Here is a 19,181-nt window from a genome sequence, read left to right as displayed (position 1 = left end):
TCCTCCCTGTGAAGATAAAACCCGGACACTTCAAACCACTTCCTCACAGTTTCCAAGTCCTTCAGACCCGCATTCCTGTGGGATGGTACACTGTCTACCCTAGAAACCCACCCTAAGCCCGGACACTGGATGGCTGTCTCGCTGTGGCTCCTGCTCAGGAGGTCTGCTTAGCAGCCAGATCCCAAAACTTCGCTTTAATCTCTTTCACATGTGGACTTCTCTGTCCGCCTCCATGTTCCTAACGCTTTTGGCTAATGGCCTCTCTCGGGGACATAACCATTGGCCCTGAAGCTTTTCTAACTTCGGAGTTCCTGGTCAGAGCCAAGCAACTTAAGTGTCTAATTCATGTCTGTGATGAACAACATTTAATAATGCCTTTGTGGAGGAGAACTAAACACAGGACCATTTCCAAGTCTAACGCAAGTCATGGCAATCACCTCTTGGAAAAAGAACTCTTCACTGGGGTGGCAGGGAAGGGATATGTGGGGCTCTCATTGTTCGGGGTCTGAGAAATGCTTTATTGACATTGCTGCCAGGACATGAGCAGTAAAGGTTGCAAGGTGAAAGGTTAATCCACTTGGCACCAATCTATAAATTTGAACTGTGTGGAAAATATTATGCATTAGTGTTTACTATGGGAAAAATAATCAGAAACAGTACTTTGCTGTTTGTAATAGATTTTTCCCCCATAGATGAAGCAGGATATTTCAGTTGTGTTGTGAAAAGGTTTCTCAGAAAGCTGTAAGTTAGATTTCATAAACATTGGTGTTAATCGGACTTTTATGAGGCTTGGTAACTTGTAGGCGTGAGCATCGTTTAAGCCCCATTTTAAGAGCTGGTTTAAACAGATGTGAAAAGCAAGAGGGGTATTTGACTAAACAAAAGAGCATATTTTTGAATGCTAAATGAATAGCAACCTACTTAGCATATCATTTGAATTCTGCTCTTCAATGACCTAAATGTGGCCTCTAGGGCTTATGGTTCAACAGGAACTAAAAGGATCTGTGCTTTAAAAATGAAATACTCACCAAGGCTTAGAGGGGACAAGCCTCTGACTCTATTACTTCCTGACATCCTGCGGGAGAGGCTGGACCTCTGTGGAACATTCTAGAACAACGTGTTAAACTGGTGAAAGAGAACTAGCTGGTGGGGGGGAGGGTGTGCACATGTGGCTTGAGTAGCTGGAGTGATTAAGAACAAGCTTGGCCGCTACCTACGAGGACGAAGATTATGACAACCCATTAGTGAACGGTCACTGCATTCAACTCGGAGCCTTCTCCGCTGTGCTTTCCTCTGGCTCTCAGGCCCCTTCTCAGCCCTCAGCCTCTTTCCTGACTTGCTTTGTAATTGATGGGATGCTTTGTGTGTCTGTGCAACTGTCAAGGACTGTCTAGAGCCCAAGAGTCTAGCCTTCCTGGAAGCGAATACCTTCTTCTGGCGCGGTTCTATAGATGCTGCCAAAGAGATGAAAGTCCATTTATTGATTGTGGTGGGAACAGTATCCCCAATCTTAGCATCCTTACACCAGTTCCCTGAGCCCTGCTTTCCACAGTAGCCCAGAGAAGCCAAGGTGATTCCTGTGTACACAGTGGGCAGTAAGCATACCTGCCCTTTGCAGTAGCAGGCGACACTAATTCTGTCTTCCTTGTTATTCACTGGACAAACTCCCTTAAATCACAGCCTCTGACCCAACATTATTACTCAGTGGGAAAGTACTTGCCTAGTGTATAAAAGGCCCTGGATTCACCCCCTAGCCCTGCAAAAACTGGAAGTAAATAATAGTTCAGCACAGAGGGCTTTCGGTGCCTTGCTTGTCAGCTGTGCAGAAATGAAAGAGACACACGGTATTGTCACCATTGCGTATGAGAGAGAAATACAAATCCTATGTACTCAGCAAGGTACAGGCAACACCTCGATTGAACAGGTCTAGAAATCTCTTACACTATTTCTGAGGGCCCTTGGTGATCTTTAGGAGTCAAATACTGATAGAGATCAGCTCATTACAAAGCCATGTAGTGGTGATTAAGCCTTCACCCTGTGTCTTGCTCCATGAGAAGTTATCTTGCCTGGTTCCTCAGGGTAGCTGGGAAACTACTGACAGAGATTCTGCCTATTTCTTATGCAGGAGGAAATTCTGCATTGAAATATTACATCGTAAGTGGCAGAGCTGACACTAAATACAGGTTGGCAGAGTCCAAACCTCTGTCCCCTGAGAAACATACACACTCTCCTCCTTCAGTTTTCTTTGGTTAAGAAGCTGATGGTAGACGTGGTAATAGTGTGGTAGTGCTGCTGGTGTTGGTGCTGGCACTGGTGGGTAATGATAACGGGGAGGGTGGGAATGGTGGTGGGACCCAGCGGTAATAGTGATGGTGACAGTGTTCATGGTGGTGTAGATGATGGCGATTAGATTGTGTTTCACCTGGTAAAATTAGCTTCAGAATGCTAGCCATGTAGACAAGATCAGGAATACCCTACTCACAGAACTGATGCATATACTGGTACCCATCATTCCTCCAGCAGATCCTATAATCTTTTCGAGGCAGTGGGTGTTCATATTTTATGAGCAAAGAATGGTGGGCTGCAGAGGCTGCCAACTTGGCAAGACTGATTAAGTTAGGAGCCTAGACTCCATTTCCCTCCTGTTCGCCACAAAAAGGATGCTCTCACCAAATCTGTTCCTCAGTAGACCCTAAAGTGCCCTGAAATATTCCAAATCTATCTCAAACATGCTTTCATGATGAAACCGCTCGCTGTAGCTTGTTAAGTCACTTCATTTCTTTAAAAGATAAGCACATATGTGTAACTTAATCAGCACATTGATTAAACTTGAGTTTTTGCAGAAGGCTTTATCTGGCTTTCATAGTATATCAAGAGCCAGGGAGTCTTACACACTTGAGCCATTCACAGCCTTCCAGCGGCCTCTTCAACTAGTCCTTTCTTTCCCTTTATTTTAATTCTTAAAGTAATTAATGAGTCCATTTCTTTGCAATTGCCTCCCACTTAGCATTTTCTAAGCAATCTCTTCCCATGGAGAGATATGACTTGCTAAAAATCACCATTATCTTTCTCTTCAAATCTCAAGGCTTTGTTCAAAATACATGCTTTGCAGTTTTGCTCTTACTGTGTTTTAGACTTCCCTCCCCAAAGAAAACGATATAGGTGGGTCTGGAAATATACATGCAGATTTTCCCTCTACCCAGGTTGCCTTGGTAACCATTGCATGAGCGTCTCCCAACAGATGTCTGAAGCTTGGCTAAGGTGTGCACACTAGTTTTACAGACATGTTTACCACTGCTCATTAACCTAGCCATTCCCAGGATCTTCCAGATCTGCGTGAAAAGCGTCTGTACCTTCACGAACATTTTAAAACACCAGTGGAAGAGGAGTGTGTTAAAGCAGTTTGTCGTTGCTATTTCCTTCTAAGCACTTGTGGGTGCTCTGGTTACCGCCATGTTGTGTCATTATCCTTCTCTCGTTCAGTCATATGGAGCACTGTGTGAAGTTCAGTAAACACATCTCCTATGTTTGCGTTGCTATGTAATTACCACTGTACAACTGACCACATCTGTCAAGAATGAGGATATTGGTCAGCCTATGGATATTCATCAGCCTTTATGGACAAGTTCTCTGAAGCTGGGACCATGGCTTCATTTTTTCTTCAAACATATTTACCATTCTTTTTTATATTCATTAGCTGTTTCATTTCTTCTTTGCAATAGCCAAATTATCTCTTTATTTCTTCAAAACGTTTGCAGAGTAATTCTGTTTTTGCATAGTGCTTTAAAGCTGCCCTTAGGTGGTTCCTGATACCATATATGGAAGGCTTGGTCATGGCGGTTCAGTTTACTGTCTGATGCAGAACTGACGAGGTTCTTTGTTAAGGTGAGATCATAGGAACATTATATCTTTCATTTTTCCCCTGAGCATGTGGTTATCTGCATAAATTATTCAAGTCCAGCAGGAGTTTTGAAATAACCCTGAGATATTTAGCTCAGCAACCCCTTGGTTAGCTGAAAGGATTCAGCTCCTCTGAATTTGTTCTGGTGGCAGAGTGCTCATGTTGAAGCAGTCCCAACAGTGTTCCTTTTTCATCATGTACCACGGCAGAGTGTGGACGGCTGCTGCTTACCTTAGCATCGAATGGACAGGCTTTATAGGATCCCTAACTAGAAATTGCAGGAGGTCATTGGTATTTTCTCTTTCTATGAGAGTGTGTTTAAAATGAAATGCTTTAATAGATCAGCCCCACTGTCTCCGTGGGTGGGTGCACCCCTTGTGGTCCTGACATCTTTGCTCATGTTCTCCCTCCTTCTGTTCCTCATTGGGACATTGGGAGCTCAGTCCGGTGCTCCAGTGTGGGTCTCTGTCTCTATCTCCATCCATCGCCAGATGAAGGTTCTATGGTGATATGCAAAATATTCATCAGTATGGCTATAGGATAGGGTCATTTCAGGTTCCCTATCCTCAGCTGCCCCAGGAACTAACTGGGGACCTCGCCTTGGGCACCTGGAAGCCCCTCTAGGTCCAAATCTCTTGCCAACCCTAAGATGGCTCCCTTAATTAAGATATGTGCTTCTTTGCTCCCCTATCCAACCTTCCTTTATCCCAATCATCCCGTTGCCCCAAGTTCTCCCCATCCTACCCTTCTCACTTTTCTCTCCCCATCTCACCAAGGCCAGCTGGACTGTGACTGAAAAAGCATGGGATAAAACCGGACTCTCTGAATATGGCGGACAATGAGGACTACTGAGAAGCCAAGGACAATGGCACTGGGTTTTGATCCTACTTCAAGTTCTGGCTTTGTGGGAGCCTAGCCAGTTTGGATGTTCTCCTTCCTAGACCAGGATGGAGGGGGGAGGACTTTGGACTTTCCACAGGGCAGGGGGAGAGGAGTGGGGGGAGGGAGAGAGAAGTGGGGGAGGGGGAGAGGAGTGGGGGAGGGGGGAGGAGTGGGAGGCTGGGAGGAGGCGGAATTTTTTTTCTCAATAAAAAAATAAAATAAAATGAAATGCTTGCTGACACTTGAAAACTAGAAAGTCCTGTGTGCATGGGTGTATATGTATGCATGTGTATGCATTCTGTGATTTCTTTAATTGATATATTTTTATGAATGTTTGGTATTCTGCATTTCAGCATTCTGACAAGTGGGTTAGAAATCACTGTTCATGGGATGATCATGAGTTTGTGCCTCGTACATCTTATAGATGTGTGAGAAAAGAGATAGGGGAATTCATTGATTGGTTTCCCTGAGATCTCCTGGCCCAGCCAGAAGCGTATGCACGGGAGGCAGGCATAGGGAGAGATAGGGAGGATGAGGTTGGAAAAATCATCGTGCGCAGAGCCCGTCAAGATTGTGATGGGAATAAAATGCTCTAAGCATGTGCCAGCAGCACTCACTGCCTGCCTACGTAGACTCTTCCTTTCGCAAGCTGAAGCTGTTGTGTCTACCACATCACTATCTCTTCCTGTGCTACAGCGTGAGTCTGGTGCCTGTGGTGGTAGACCATCAAAAGGCACAGAATGGCATTCTGAGTTCCCAAGGGCTGTCGTCACAAACTTATCTCCTCTGTGCTTTTCCAGAGAGTAGAAAGGAAGTCAGATCCTTGTACAGAGATTGCAGTACCCTGGTGAGCACTAAGGAATGCTTTTAAAAATAAACCTAGCAGAGGTAAGAAGTCTTTGTCAGACAGTATGACCTCAGATCAGCAGAGAGGCTGGGGGAGGCTCTTTGTACCATCAACTGCAAAAGGCGTCTACATGAAGATCGGCCAGAGAGGGCTCATCGGGGAGCCGGGGGCTCCAGGGCCTCGCACTAAAGTGTGCCTACTTTGTCCGTTCTCTTTGGGAGGTCAGTACACAGGTCTGACCTTTGCATCTCCTTGAGTTAAGTATTCCTTTTAGAATCAAACAACCACAGGGATTGCCAAGTGCTCCAGTAAGGCTGGGGAAGGAAGCCAAGAACTTACAAGTTATAGCAGATGTTTATTGGGCTATATTATATGTGAATATACTGATTCAGTTTATATATGACACTGATGAGACAGAACTGCTAGTTATCCCAAGCTTGACTTGACCTCACAGTGTTATTGTTATAGGTAACCTATTTTGTAGTATATATGAAGTGTATAATGCATAGGTCTCTGTAAGTATATCTGTACTTTTTAGTGGATTTCATTCTCTAAGATTTGAACATTTTAATCAGTTTAGAAGACAAAAATAAATAATATAAGGTACATATATATGTATATATTATTTGTATAATAAATAATATAGGATCCATTTTCATATGGTGCAAGGTACATGTACACCATATGAAAATGGATCAAATAAATGATGGGAATATGCGTGAGAAGGTACATCCTAATTTTATCAGATCATTAAGTCGAATAAGTCCTTCGTGTTTGTAAAAGAAATCAGATAGACTAACAGAAAGCTACCCTGTGCTTGGCAGGCGTCCTCAGTCTGCTTCTGCTTGTTGTACAGAGATTCAGATCACACACTGCGCTGGTGAGACTCTAGTAACAGGAGCACACATACCATAGATAAAATAAGAGCAAAGATCTGTAACATTTTAAAAATAAAATCTCATTTTGGAAAATGTTTAAGCGGTCAAGTGATCTTTTACTGTTTTAGTGAAGAGGTGTGAAGCCCACTGTGAGTCTCTAGACTGGGGTTAAATATAGCTAAATATGGTGGATGCTGAGTGACTTCAGCTGCCCTGCCTACCCCGGGGCCGTTCCTGGAGCTCCAGGCAACGTGACATCAGAGTCTAGGCTGGATCCGCAGGGTAGACGTGGCTTTCTTTCCTCCGGGCTCTTAGGGCCAAGCCAGAGGAATGTCAGGTTCCCTGCGAGGATGGACACCTATGGAAACTCACCTCAAAAATATTTAAAGAAAGGAACAATTACACACACACACACAAAGATAAAGCCAATTCAAAGAAATAGAAAGGGGAACCAAAGAAGGGGGCTGATAGCGGCACAGAGATCACCACCACCAAACCACCAGGTCTTTCCCTTCCTTTCACAGATCCAGGGTGTGTTAGACGAGATGCTGAAAACGGAGAAGTATGGACTGTTCAAACAGCAAGTGAACATGTTCTCCTAGCTTTGCTCCCAGTGAAACCCTCAAGTGTTCCGGAAGGTTCCGCGCTAGTGAATGGTCTTAAGGGAGGTGTTTAATTTGAGGTTTGGATGACATACTATAAAATAAATGTCATTTGCATAAAAGTAGACTATATGTTATGTGAAGATGAAGGGCGTTGGGTGGAAACACTTATGTTTTCTGCACTTCTATGCCCTCTCACGATTTTGTCAAATCGAGACTGGGGCGCCTCATGCCTGTGTGGGGATTATATGCCATAATACATAATTCCCCTTGTTCGTGCAATTATGTCTGCTTTTAACTTACTGCTTAGAGCTGCCCCTCCCAAGCCAACCATTTGAAGCACCCTTGTTGCACTTACTCAAAATCTGTGGCAGTTAGAAAGGAAATGTCTAAAAGATAATGCTGGACTTTTAAAAGATAATGTTTAGTTTTCTGCCCACAAAGCAGATGTTCCCTGTATTGCTTAAAATGGACTAGTCAGTGCCCACAGAGCCCAACTGCTCGTGTTTGCCAAGAGCAGAGGCTCTCTGAATCATGGCAGAGGAAGACTTCCTCAACATCTGCTGTCTCCTCCACCCTGACTCTGCCACTGGCTGATCTAAATCTGAGGCTGAGTTAGAGGCAATGGCTAAGTTCCTGTCAAGGAATAATTCACTGTATGAGTGTGTATGGCAAGAAGAGGCCTGAGCTACCAGAGCTTGGGTCCCCAGCCTGAGCAGACGAGCAGAGCAGAGCTCATAGAGTACTGAGAAGAAAGAGGGGAAAGAGGGCCCAGGAGATGTGGTTGAAGGATACTCTTTAGCACCTTCCGGTGAGTCAGCCCAGGGTGGCCCGGCACCCAGGAGAGAAACCAGCACTACCCACCCTAGCAGCTACCATGAAAAGAGATGTTCATAAAGCTTTTGTGGGGGGTCACAAGACTTCCAAGAAGGCAGGACCAAAGCCAGAGCAGTATCTAACTGTATGGCAGGACTCTTCCTCCATGGCCCCCAAACTACACAACCCCTGTAGGCCTTTGCTCAGGGGAAGCGCCTGCATCTGTCCTCCAGATCAAGTGTAGAATGTCACCCTCGCAGAACCAGCTCTACGTCCCAGTCACCAGGGGCCCTGGGAAGATGTAAATGTGCCCCCGCCATCCTCTCCTCCCTTCCACTCTCAGCCCTGCTTGTTTCTCTTCTCACTGGAGACATAACACATAGCCGGTGCAGTGTATTGAATCACAGAAAGCCACATCCGACCGCCATCCATCCATCTATCCATCCATCCATCCATCCCAACAGAGGTTCTCACCTACCACTCCCAACTCAACGCTGTTGTGGCTTTCTGGGATCCTTTTGGCATTGCTTTTCCACTCACGATCTTGGTAGATGCTTTTTTGCTATTTTTTTACACTGTGTACCCAATATGATCGTCTTTAGTCCCTCAAATGTGAGTAGGTATCCCTTCCACTTCAAAACCACTACAGCCCCTTTAAAACCAGGCGCTTTGTGTTCTTTCTTCTTTTTGGAAAACATTTTACTACTCTTCGGGTCAGCTATGTATTGCATAGCTTCTCTATACATATTTCCTGATAAACTCATTCATTATTTGAACAAACTGGTGCCTTTCAGATGAATTGAAATGGTATTTATTTTAAGAAAGGTGAATAAGAACCAAACGAAACAAAACAGAAGTACTTTGTGTTCCAATAAAACTTTATTTATAAGCACGGAAATTTAAATTTTAGATCATTTTCGCTTACACAAAGTACTATTCTTTTTCTTCAGACATTTAAATGTAAAAGTTACTCAGGAGACAGAGGCAGGTGAATCTCTGTGACCTCAAGGCTTGGTCTACAGAATGAATTCCAAGCCAACTAGTGCTACATAGTGAGAATATGTCTCCAAAAAAGGGGGGAGAAATCCCTAAAATTACCTTTAGATTGGCTCAATTAATAAAAGTGCTTGCTGCCAAGACTGAAACTAAGGTCAATCCCCAGAAGGAGAGAACAGATTCCTGAAAGTTGTCCTCTGACTTCCACACTTATGCAGTGGTGTATACACACACACAAATAAATAGATAGATAGATAAATAAATAAATAAATAAATAAATAAATAAATAAATAAATAAATAAATGTGTTTTTTAAAGTTATCCTGAGCACATAAATCATTCAAAAACAACAGGCTGGGGATGTGAATCAATGTGCCAAGTGTTTGCCATTCAAGTGTGAGGACCTGAGTTCAAATCCCCAGGATCCATGTAAACCCGGGCTCCACAGTATGAGTGTGTTATCTTAGTGCTCCCAAGGCAATAGAGGAGACAGAGAAAGGAAAATTGACAGGATCTCATAGGCTTCTATCCTGGGCATATGCGGCAGTGGACAAAAAGAATCTCACTCAAACCAAGCAGGAGGCAAGAAATGACAGCCGAGGTTTCCTCTGACCTTCACATGTATGCTGTGGCACACACTTGCATACACATGCGTATGTGCACATCATACACAGACAGAAACACACAAGAAAAAACAGGCAGTATTGTGGACCATTTATTGACTCCTGATACAAGTGTTGGAGTCATTAGAGTATTCTGTGTCTACTTTGGATTCTGCATAGCTCCTAACTTCACTAGGACTTCAGGGCTCGGGGCTAAAGAGTGGCCGTTTTGTTAACAGGATGTGCCTCGCTCTGTGTGATGGATGGTGAGGGCTTGAAACAGGACAGTGGGGACAAGGGTGCCCAAAGGGGGCACTCTGGGAGATGTGTGTTTTGCAACCAACTTCAGCAGAACCTAGCAATAGACACGCACAATAAGGTAAACAGAACAGTGTCCAGATTTCAGGTTAGAAATCAGGCATCCCAGCTTAGAAGCCTTCTCAGGCGCTCACTGAGCAGCAAAGAAATCGGATACAGCTTCTTAAAAGTAATTGTATTTTTATCTATGTATTTTCATTCTTATTTAACAGTTTCCTACATAATAACAGTGTACTGTCATGGTGCCCACCCGCACTACCTCTGCTCCCTCGCTCCTGCTGACTCCTCCCATTCTGATGCCTTGTGTTTGCTTGCTTTATTTCTTGTGCTGGTAGCCACAGCTGCCTGCAACTCCTGCAACATCTGGCACAGCCATGTCATAGCCAGAAGACAGTGTTCCATAATGCCCCTCATGCAGGCCCAGTTATAGAATCTTCCTCTCAGACTCAGGGGGAGTCGTGTGGGTAATAGAGCCTCACAGGAGATTCCACTTCTGGCTGTCATTGGCAGGAGTACTGTTGCTGACTGGATGGTCTCATGCAGGGTGTTGCTCTATGAAAACTTCAGCCCCGCTAACTTGTAGGGTGGTGCATGCTAAGCGTGGAGTGCACAAAAAGAAAGAAAACTCTCCCAAAAAGTGACACTTCAGTGGCCTGTAGGTACCCTCTCATACCCCCATCCTGTCACACTCAAAGTCAGCGCTAAGTGATCTCTTCCAAATTACATCACAGAACACAAACGACAACACTGTATTAGAAGTCACTGAAGTCGTAGGAATGAAGGGTCTGATGGGAGTTTATGCCCTCTTTCTCTGTTTACTCATCAGAGAGCGTGGAAGCTGATGATCTCAATTGTTAGTAAATGTTACATTACCGTAAAATTACATAAGTCATCAAGGTTGCTTGGCAAAGCCCTTCTCACATGCCTACTTCTAGAGGATTTTTACAGTGTGAATATTACTGAAAACTCAACTGATTTGTGTTATAATTTATCATATTACTTATGGGGGCAAAAAAGACCAACTTAACTAAGAAACTATATTATTCTATAGCTGTGCTAGACACCCTGCAGGAAGATAAAACTGGAGAATTGACCACATCCCTAAATTTCACACCCTCATTATTATTACTGTTATCGTTACATTTATTTATTTGAGATGGGGTGTGCATGCTCCAGCATGCATTAGAAGTTAAAGGAAAACGGCCAAGAGTTAGTTCTTGGGGCTGGAGAGATTCTGAAGTTAAAAACACTGGCTGCTCTTCCACAGAGCCCAGGACACCCATACATATAAGATAAAAATAAAGGTTAATTTAAAAAAAGAGTTAGTTCTCTCCTTCTGCCATGGGTCTTGGAGATCAAATTCAGGCCAGTCTTGGCAGATGGCCTTGGAGGCTTCTATCTTCTGAGTGTTAGCTTTTTCCTTCTAGGGCATGAAGCATCCCATTTCAATTTTTGTAACTTTTTTTTCTTTGTAAAAGATTTTAAGGAGTTACTTGGTGTGCTTTGTTAGTAAATCTGAACTTTGGGGCCTGGAAGGAATGCTAGGGATCAAGCCCAAGGTGTTTGTGCGTGCTGGGCAAGCGTTCTCGCACGTACCCCAAGCTCTAGATTTGTAATTATTTATCTGGGTTCTATGATCATCTGCCCAAGAAATCTGTTAAATCAGTACGTGGGGGAAGTGAGCAAGAAGATGAATGATTAGTTGAAATGCACGACTTTGGAAAGGTTTTATCAGTTTCGTAAAACAAATAGTTTAACTGCCTATGTGGTTTTGTGCAGAAGTGATACTTTTTCAATATTTTTATGTTATTGGATACTAGTGATTGAATCCAAGACCTAGTAAATATGAACTATGCATTCAACCCCTAAGATGCTCCCCAACCCTAAATCTTCAGGTACAAAATATTAACATTCTCAAAGGGATGCCCTCCCCTGCCTTTGAAACCTTTCTGCTCGCACCTCCGCTCTCTGAGCTCACTCCATCCCAAAGATGAAGCGCATACACGAACAGTGGTTGGCAGAATGGATGAGCAGTAGCTCTTCTTGTCCTTCCTCTCTGCAGCCGTGTGTTCTGCTGTTTGCCCCTGTAAGTTATCTGTGCATCACTGGCCTCCCTAGCTACAGAAGGGGAAGGCGAGACCTGAAGAGCATAATGACTTGCCCAGTGCCACATCATTCCTGATGGAGCTGAGATTCGATCCCCAGTGCTAACTGCAGTAGTCCACCACAGCGTGTCCCACTAATCCTGATCCTCCACCTTCATCCTCCCCGTCAGGTTCCTCCATATCCCGACAGTCTCACTGGTGACCAATCCAGAAGCCTTGCTCCACATGTTCTGTGTCTGTGAGACTCTCTGGTCACATGTATGTTTTTGCTAGTCCCTACCTCACTCTCCATTTCAAGTTACCATAAGACTTTCAGATTGAAGGCAGCTTAGCATACACATCAAACAGTGTGGGAGTGTGCCCAGATGGACTTATGTCCACTCCTTTCCTGAGCAAAGAGGTTTTACTGGGGTAGTGGTCTCTTCTGACTTGGCCTCTGTCTGGTCCTGAAATTGATGCCCACCATGAGCCTGGAGCCTGACCCATCACCATCTCCTCTCTTGGCTGCTACAGAGTGTCTGAGCCCAGTGTTGATCTGCAGATGATTGTCACGCTCAGCCCATTCTCTACCGAGATCTAGAGGTCTCTATAACTAACTTCGGTTTCCACGCACTGCCTAACACCTCTGTGACCTCCCATGGCCTGAATGTGAAGCTCCCAGAGTAACCTGTACCCTTTACGTCTTGCAGAACCCAATGCGGTTTCTCCTGGAAGTGTGTGCTTGTCTTGTTTCTCAGCCCCTGCTGGCTCTTCACAGCCATAGCATTTGCTTTGTACTCCTGTGTCTTCTTTACCGCCCACGGTGTGACAGTTCCAGCCCTAGGGGCAGAGTCAAAGCTCAGTAACTATCTCTTGCCTGCGTAAAGAGAAATCATTTATTCTGTTTTAAGTAGTCTTCCAGTTTTGACCCATGTGCTTTCATCCTCCATAGTATTACAGAGTGGATTTCATCCCTCCTTGTGCATGAGTATTCTTGGTCTCTTTATTCTTCCATCCTTTGGGTCTTCCCTTTTTAAAAAGTGTGTGTGTGTGTGTGTGTGTGTGTGTGTGTGTGTGTGTGTGTGTCTGTCTGTCTGTGTGTGTGTGTCTCTCTCTCTGTGCCTCTCTCTCTTTCTTTTTATCTATCTATCATCCATCTATCTATCTATCTATCTATCTATCTATCTATCTATCTGGGGGGCGGGGACCTACTGGTAGAAATCTGGTGTCTTCCTTCATCATTGTCCACCTTCTCACTGAGCCTTGAGTTCACTGATGTGGTGACCTGGCTGAACAGCAAGCCTAGGAATCCTCCTGCCTCCACCTCCATACAACTGATATTTCAAGCATGCATTGCTGTGCCTGGATTTTTATGCCCAGGCTAGGGATCCAAATTCAAGTCATCATGCTCACACACGGAGCCCTTTACTTGGACATTTCTGACTGCGACTCAGTCTTGTCTTTGTGATGACCAAACAGTAATCCCAGAATTGTGTTGCTTGTGCTCACCTTCGCTGAGACTTTTGCTGAGCCGGCCTACAAGTCTCCCAGCGCACCTTGAGTCTTCCAGCCCACTGTTGTCCTTCTGTAGCAGCCTGAGTTCAATAGGAGCCAGTGTCCAACAGTGCAGGAAGGATGTTTCCTAGTGTGATAAAGGGTAGGACTTACTTCCCAAGCAGCGTGTGGGAGCATGCTTCTAAAGAAGATAGGATATTTTATTAGGAAAAAGTATTTTTTTTATTTTAGAGTTAAAAAATAAACTTTTGTTTTGTGTAAGTTTTAATAATTAAGAAGAAAATGACCCTGGTCAGAATTATTTATAAAAGAATGAAACCCTAGATGTTCTTAGGATATCCCCCCCTTGACCTCCTGTCAGGGTTAATGTGCTTTTTCTCTTTCCAGAAGTGACCTTGAAGGTGCATGTTAGCGACGCCAGCACCCACCAGCCCATCGCAGATGCGCTCATTGAGATCTTTGCCAACCAGGTGTCTGTCGCCTCTGGCACGTCTGGGGCAGATGGGGTTGCTTTCATCAAGTTCCAATACAAGCTGGGTAATCAACTGATTGTCACCGCCACGAAACACGCCTATGTGCCAAACTCTGCCCCGTGGAAGCCCATCCGATTACCAGGTAAGTTGTTCGTCTTTCTCTAAGGCAGACCTCCGGGTCAGAGTGACCAATGAGGAAGTCAGACACGGGGGTACACCTGTGGCGGGAGTCAAGGAAATCTGCATGGCAACTCCTGGAGTCACCCATTCGGGTACCATTATGTGGCGGAATGGCGGGGTGGGGTGAGTATGTGACGCTGTCTGGAACTCAGTTGTCTGCCCATTTCCCTGATGCTCAGCCTCATGCCTATTTGATAAGCAGTCGTGTGAGCTCTGTACTCTCGTGTGTGGCATCCTCTCTGCTTCACCGATGTCATAAACAGTCCTGCGCTCGCTCACCAGAGAGTGAAGGACAGTGGGCTCCATACATGTGTCACTAGCCTTCCTCATTGCTGCAGCAAAATACCTGGCCAGGGCAACTGAAGGAAGGAAGCATTTTAACATACAGTTTGGAGGAAAGTCCATCATGGTGGGGAAGACAGAGCAGCAAGAGCAGGAGGCAGCTGGTCACATTGCATCCAGAGTCTGGAAGCAGGGAGTGAATTGCTTGTGCTCAGTTAGCTTTCTGTGTTATATGCTACCTAAGACCCCAGCCCTCAGAATGTCCCTCCCCATATTCAGGGTGGGTCTTCTCACTTCGGCTAACCTAATCTAGATATCGCCTCTTAGACTGTCCAATCTCTTTGGCGATTCTTAGATTCTGTCAAGTTGACAATCAACAATGTCATCACAGGCATCAGAAAATGCAAAGCCCTTTGCACTAGGTTCTATCTAAAGGGAATGTTTGATCTCCCCTTGTAGCATTGGACGTTTTCAGGAGGGGAGTTGTGCAGACAGTATCTGTCTACATCAAAAAAGCAGCTCTTCGAGGTAGGGTCTATGTACATAATTTCCCAAAATTACAGTCTATAAAGGCTTCAATCTCAGAAGTGGCAAACACTGAATCTCTATTACAAGGGAAAGAGAAAAGGCAAACTTCCCAGGGTGCTCTAGTCACCACATGTTTATCACCTGGTCAGTATATACCTCTGTTTTAGGTGTGTTTCTTTAAATACGCTGCTGAATAAATGTAGTTGACCTGGTAACATTGTGCTCAAGCCCATAGCACCATGACCTATATCTGAACAATGTTTATCTCGCCCGTTTTCTCCGTATTTCTCATATTCAGAACCTTCAGCTTTGTGCATGGGAATAGTGAAATTACGAACAGAAAGCACAAAATGTGAATAGTTGTGAATAAATAGGTATAAAGGAAAGGCATTTCCCAGGGGAGAACACTGAAACAAGAAGGTAGGGTGCTACCCGGTGTGGCCTCTGCAGGGAATGAGCACCATGTGACTCTGTCTGTGGGCACTGTGCACACAGGCACGTACACACAGGGACTGTTGTCTGGGGGTAGAAGGGACATTTTAGCAAGCATGTCTAGTTGTAAATATGGGACCCGAGAATGGTGAGAATCTAATGGCTTTCATTTAGACATTATTAATATGATTTGAAGAAAGGAAATTGTTTCCATAATATCCATTTTCTTGAATGAGTCCAATATGGGAACAATATAGTTTAATTGAAAGAGTTTTAGATAGAGCATAAAAACACCTGGAAGCCAGGCCTGCTTTCCACTAGCCCAGCAGGACTTTCAGAGCCTATGCTGCTAGCTTCTAAACTGGAATTAACTGAATCATTTCAAAAGACCTTCCCTTTTGCTATTTGCTGACCTTTTCGATATAATAAAGGCAACTTGCTAGCTATCACCTAAAAGAAGTATGGTCAGACTGTAGCCTGGCCTCGGTGAAACGCAGAGTAAACTGTTGTTTTAGTGTGGGTTCTTAGAACTAGAGTCTAACACTTCTGGTATTCCAAACAATTGAGCAAAAAAGGCAGAAGAGCAGGGAGCTCAGAAATAGAATGAAAATTTGAAACTGAGATCCTTTCTGTTCCACATGTGCAGTGTTTTTGTTTATAAGTTGTTCCACGTGTGCAATGTTGTTGTTATAAGAGTTTGGAATGGATTTCTTTTCTCTTCCTTAGCAATACCTCCTAAGAGATGTGTTAGGTTTTCTCGTTCATGGAATGGTGTAGTAGGAAGCTGTGGGACTGCGTTCCCGCCCAGCAACGCATGGCTAACTTTACCCGAAATAATTACACAGAAACTATTCTTTTGAACACTGCCTGGCCCATTATCTATAGCCTCTTACTGGCTAACTCTCACATCTTGATTAACCCATATTTAGTAATCTGTGTAGCACCACGAGGTGGCTTACCAGAAAAGATCTTAACCTGCATCCATCTTGGAGAGGACAGGCATCGCGACTGCCTGACTCAGCTTCTTTCTCCCAGCATTCTGTTCTGTCTACTCTGCCTACCTAATTTTCTGTCCTGTTAAAGGGCCAAGGCAGTTTCTTTATTAACCAATGAAATGAACACAAAACAGAAGACTCCCACATCAGAAGGGTGTATAAATTAGAGCGAGGGAACTCAGCACACAGGTCAAACAGGGGTACACCAATTTGTCCATTTACTAAAGATGATCATTCTGCATCGTAGTTCTCCCACTGCTCTGGCAAAGAAGGCTGTGTTCCAGGACAACTGCCTTGGTCTCTGGCCTGGTTAATTAGGTTCTTCAAAAAACACCCACCAGATTGCAAGCACCGTGTCTGTAAATGCAACGTGTCCAGTGTGGTTACCCACACAAGACAGCCTTCCCTCCATGGCTAGAGAGAAGCTCTGAGACCCTGAGAGCTCTTCATAGTTAATCGTTGCTGAGGAAGAGTGACGTAGCCATCGATGAGCTGAGCGTGCTCCTCTGAGTAACCCCAACCCTCGCTCTTGCGGGCAGCCCTGATTAGACTCAGAAGCTCATACAGAATAACAGATGGAGCAAAGGAAGGAGAGGAACTGGGTGGGAAGAGGAAAGTGGTCAGCAGCAGTGGGGCATCGAAAGGGCGGTGGGGCCTGAAAAGGACCAAAATGCATTCTATGCATGTGTGAATTTATCAAAGAATTCTTAGAATTCAATGTATGTGCCCAATTACATTATACACTGCCTGAAATCCTTCAGTGGCCTCCAGGAATTCTAAACAGCACACGAGCCTCCTCCCTTAGTGACCTCTCCCTTTTCGTATCTCATGAATTGGCCAGTCTGGGTTCCCTGGAGGAGTCTGGGCGATGGTATCACCCTCTCTGCTCTCTGTATGCTATTCTGGACGCTCCTTTTTACCACGCTCATGGAAAAAGCTTCTGTTCTATCTTGAAAATCCCAGGCGAGCTAATTTCACTCTAGGAAGTCTCCCTGTTCCCTGAAGCAGAGCTGAGATGTTCCTATCTCTCTACTTACCAATTTTAAAAAGGCACTGGCTAGTTTATAGTTCAGTCAGTGACAGAGTGTTTGCCTAGCATGTGAGAGAGAGACCCTGGGTTCCATCCTCAGCACTTGTGGCAGAGGACTGAATTCCTCCTTCTTGTGAAGAGCCTTCAGTCAACACCCTCTCAGAGTGAGTAAAAATACCGTGCACTGGGAACTCCGGGCCTTTCTGCCACCTCCCATCCCGCTACAGATTTGGGCCCATAGCCCAGTGCCGCTGCTCCCTGAAGCCCCTGCTGCACATAGCTGACCCATTATAATACATCACTTGTTTCCCTCTGAAAAGTAAAATTTGAGAAGCAGTTCATCCAGGCGGTTTCCCTGGTGATGGAAAGTTCCATGTGAAACAAGTTTTCTAAGCACATTGTCCCAGTCCCCTAGTGTCTGACTCACTGTTGTACCACTGTGAAGAGATACAATGGCCAAGGCAACTCTTATAAAAGAAAACATTTAATTGGGGCTTGCTTACAGTTTCAGAGGTTTAAGGCATTATCATCATGATAACAGTTTCAGAGGTTTAAGGCATTATCATCATGATAGGGAGTATGGCGGCAGGTAGGCAAGTGCTGGAGCCGTAGCTAATAGGGCTATGTCCTGATCCACAGGTAGAGAGAGACACCGGACCTGGTGTGGGCTTTGGAAATCTCAGAGCCGCACACCCAGTGACGCACCACCGACAAGACCATTCCTCATAATTCTGTCAGAGTTTTACTCCCTGGTGACTAAGCATTCAAATATATGAGCCTACGGGGGCATCTTGTTCAAACTACCACACCTAGTTTTTGATAAAGGTGACGGGTGGTCTGAGAGCTCACACCAAGCAACACAGAGGTGCTTGGAGCTATTCAGGGTGCTTCCAGGCTCTGGCAAACTCTGAGAGGGAGCGGAGCATGGAGAGGCATGTGTGGAGGAGGCAGCTTGGTGCAACCTGACTTGTAAGTGAGCTGCTTCGATGGGTTACATTCTCCACAGAAGTCCTGTCCTTTCTTCCTAGCCACCAGGGGCCTAGCCTGTGCTATCTGGGGTTTAGCTAATAGTTGAGGCAGCCTGCAAGGCATCCATAGAAGTGTCCGTAAAGGATTGACACAAGTTAGAGACTTGAGCCCTCTCGTCTTTGCTCATTTACGGCCCCACAAGGGTCAGGAAGGACAGAAGAAGAGCTCCTAGCACCCTCTGCTGTTTCTGCTTCCTCTTTTATTCTGATCTTTACTCCTCCAACTTTGTCTGAACTCTTCTCCCAACTTTGATGTCCCAATAATTGTGATTTTTTTTTCTTTTTGTTTTGTTTGGGTTTGGTTTTGGGTTGCAGTGATAAGCATGGAACCCAGGGCTTCAAGAATGCCGGGAAGTGTTGCATTGTTGAGCTACAGCCAAGTCCTTTTGCTATATTATTTTTTGAACCTTACTGAGTTATGCAATTTGGCCTTGAATTCACTGTGTCATCTAGATAGACCCTGAATTTTCAATCCACTTGCCTCAACCTCCCAAGTACCAGATAAATTTCAACTACCCATAAAACACACCATTGTAGAGACTATGGAAATGGTCCAGCCAGTAAAGTACTTGCTGTGCAGTCATGAGGACCTGACTGTCAATCTCCAGCACCGAAGTGAAACACAGGCATACACAGTGTTGTACACTGTAGTCCTGGTGCTGGAGAAGCAGAGGCAGGAGAATCTCTGAGCATGTTGTCCAGTTAGTCTTGACAAATCAGTGAGCTCCAAGTTCAGTGAGAGACTGTCTCAAAAAATGAGGTAGAAAACAATAAAGGAAGACACTGATATTGG

General features: G+C 44.8%; 1 protein-coding gene across 2 annotated transcripts in view; it reads left to right on the top strand.

The window, feature by feature from the left end:
* Positions 1 to 19,181, top strand: part of Fam171a1 (family with sequence similarity 171 member A1) — a 119,909-nt gene that overhangs the window by 52,889 nt on the left and 47,839 nt on the right. For both annotated transcript variants that reach the window (XM_075970499.1, XM_075970500.1), the window contains exon 2: positions 13,828 to 14,055. In XM_075970499.1, coding sequence (XP_075826614.1) covers positions 13,828 to 14,055 — 228 coding nt within the window. The remainder of the gene's footprint in view (positions 1 to 13,827; positions 14,056 to 19,181) is intronic.

Source organism: Microtus pennsylvanicus, chromosome 4 (genome assembly GCF_037038515.1).
Source record: "Microtus pennsylvanicus isolate mMicPen1 chromosome 4, mMicPen1.hap1, whole genome shotgun sequence".
Taxonomy (NCBI): Eukaryota; Metazoa; Chordata; class Mammalia; order Rodentia; family Cricetidae; genus Microtus; species Microtus pennsylvanicus.
This window is presented reverse-complemented; position numbering and strand designations above follow the sequence as displayed.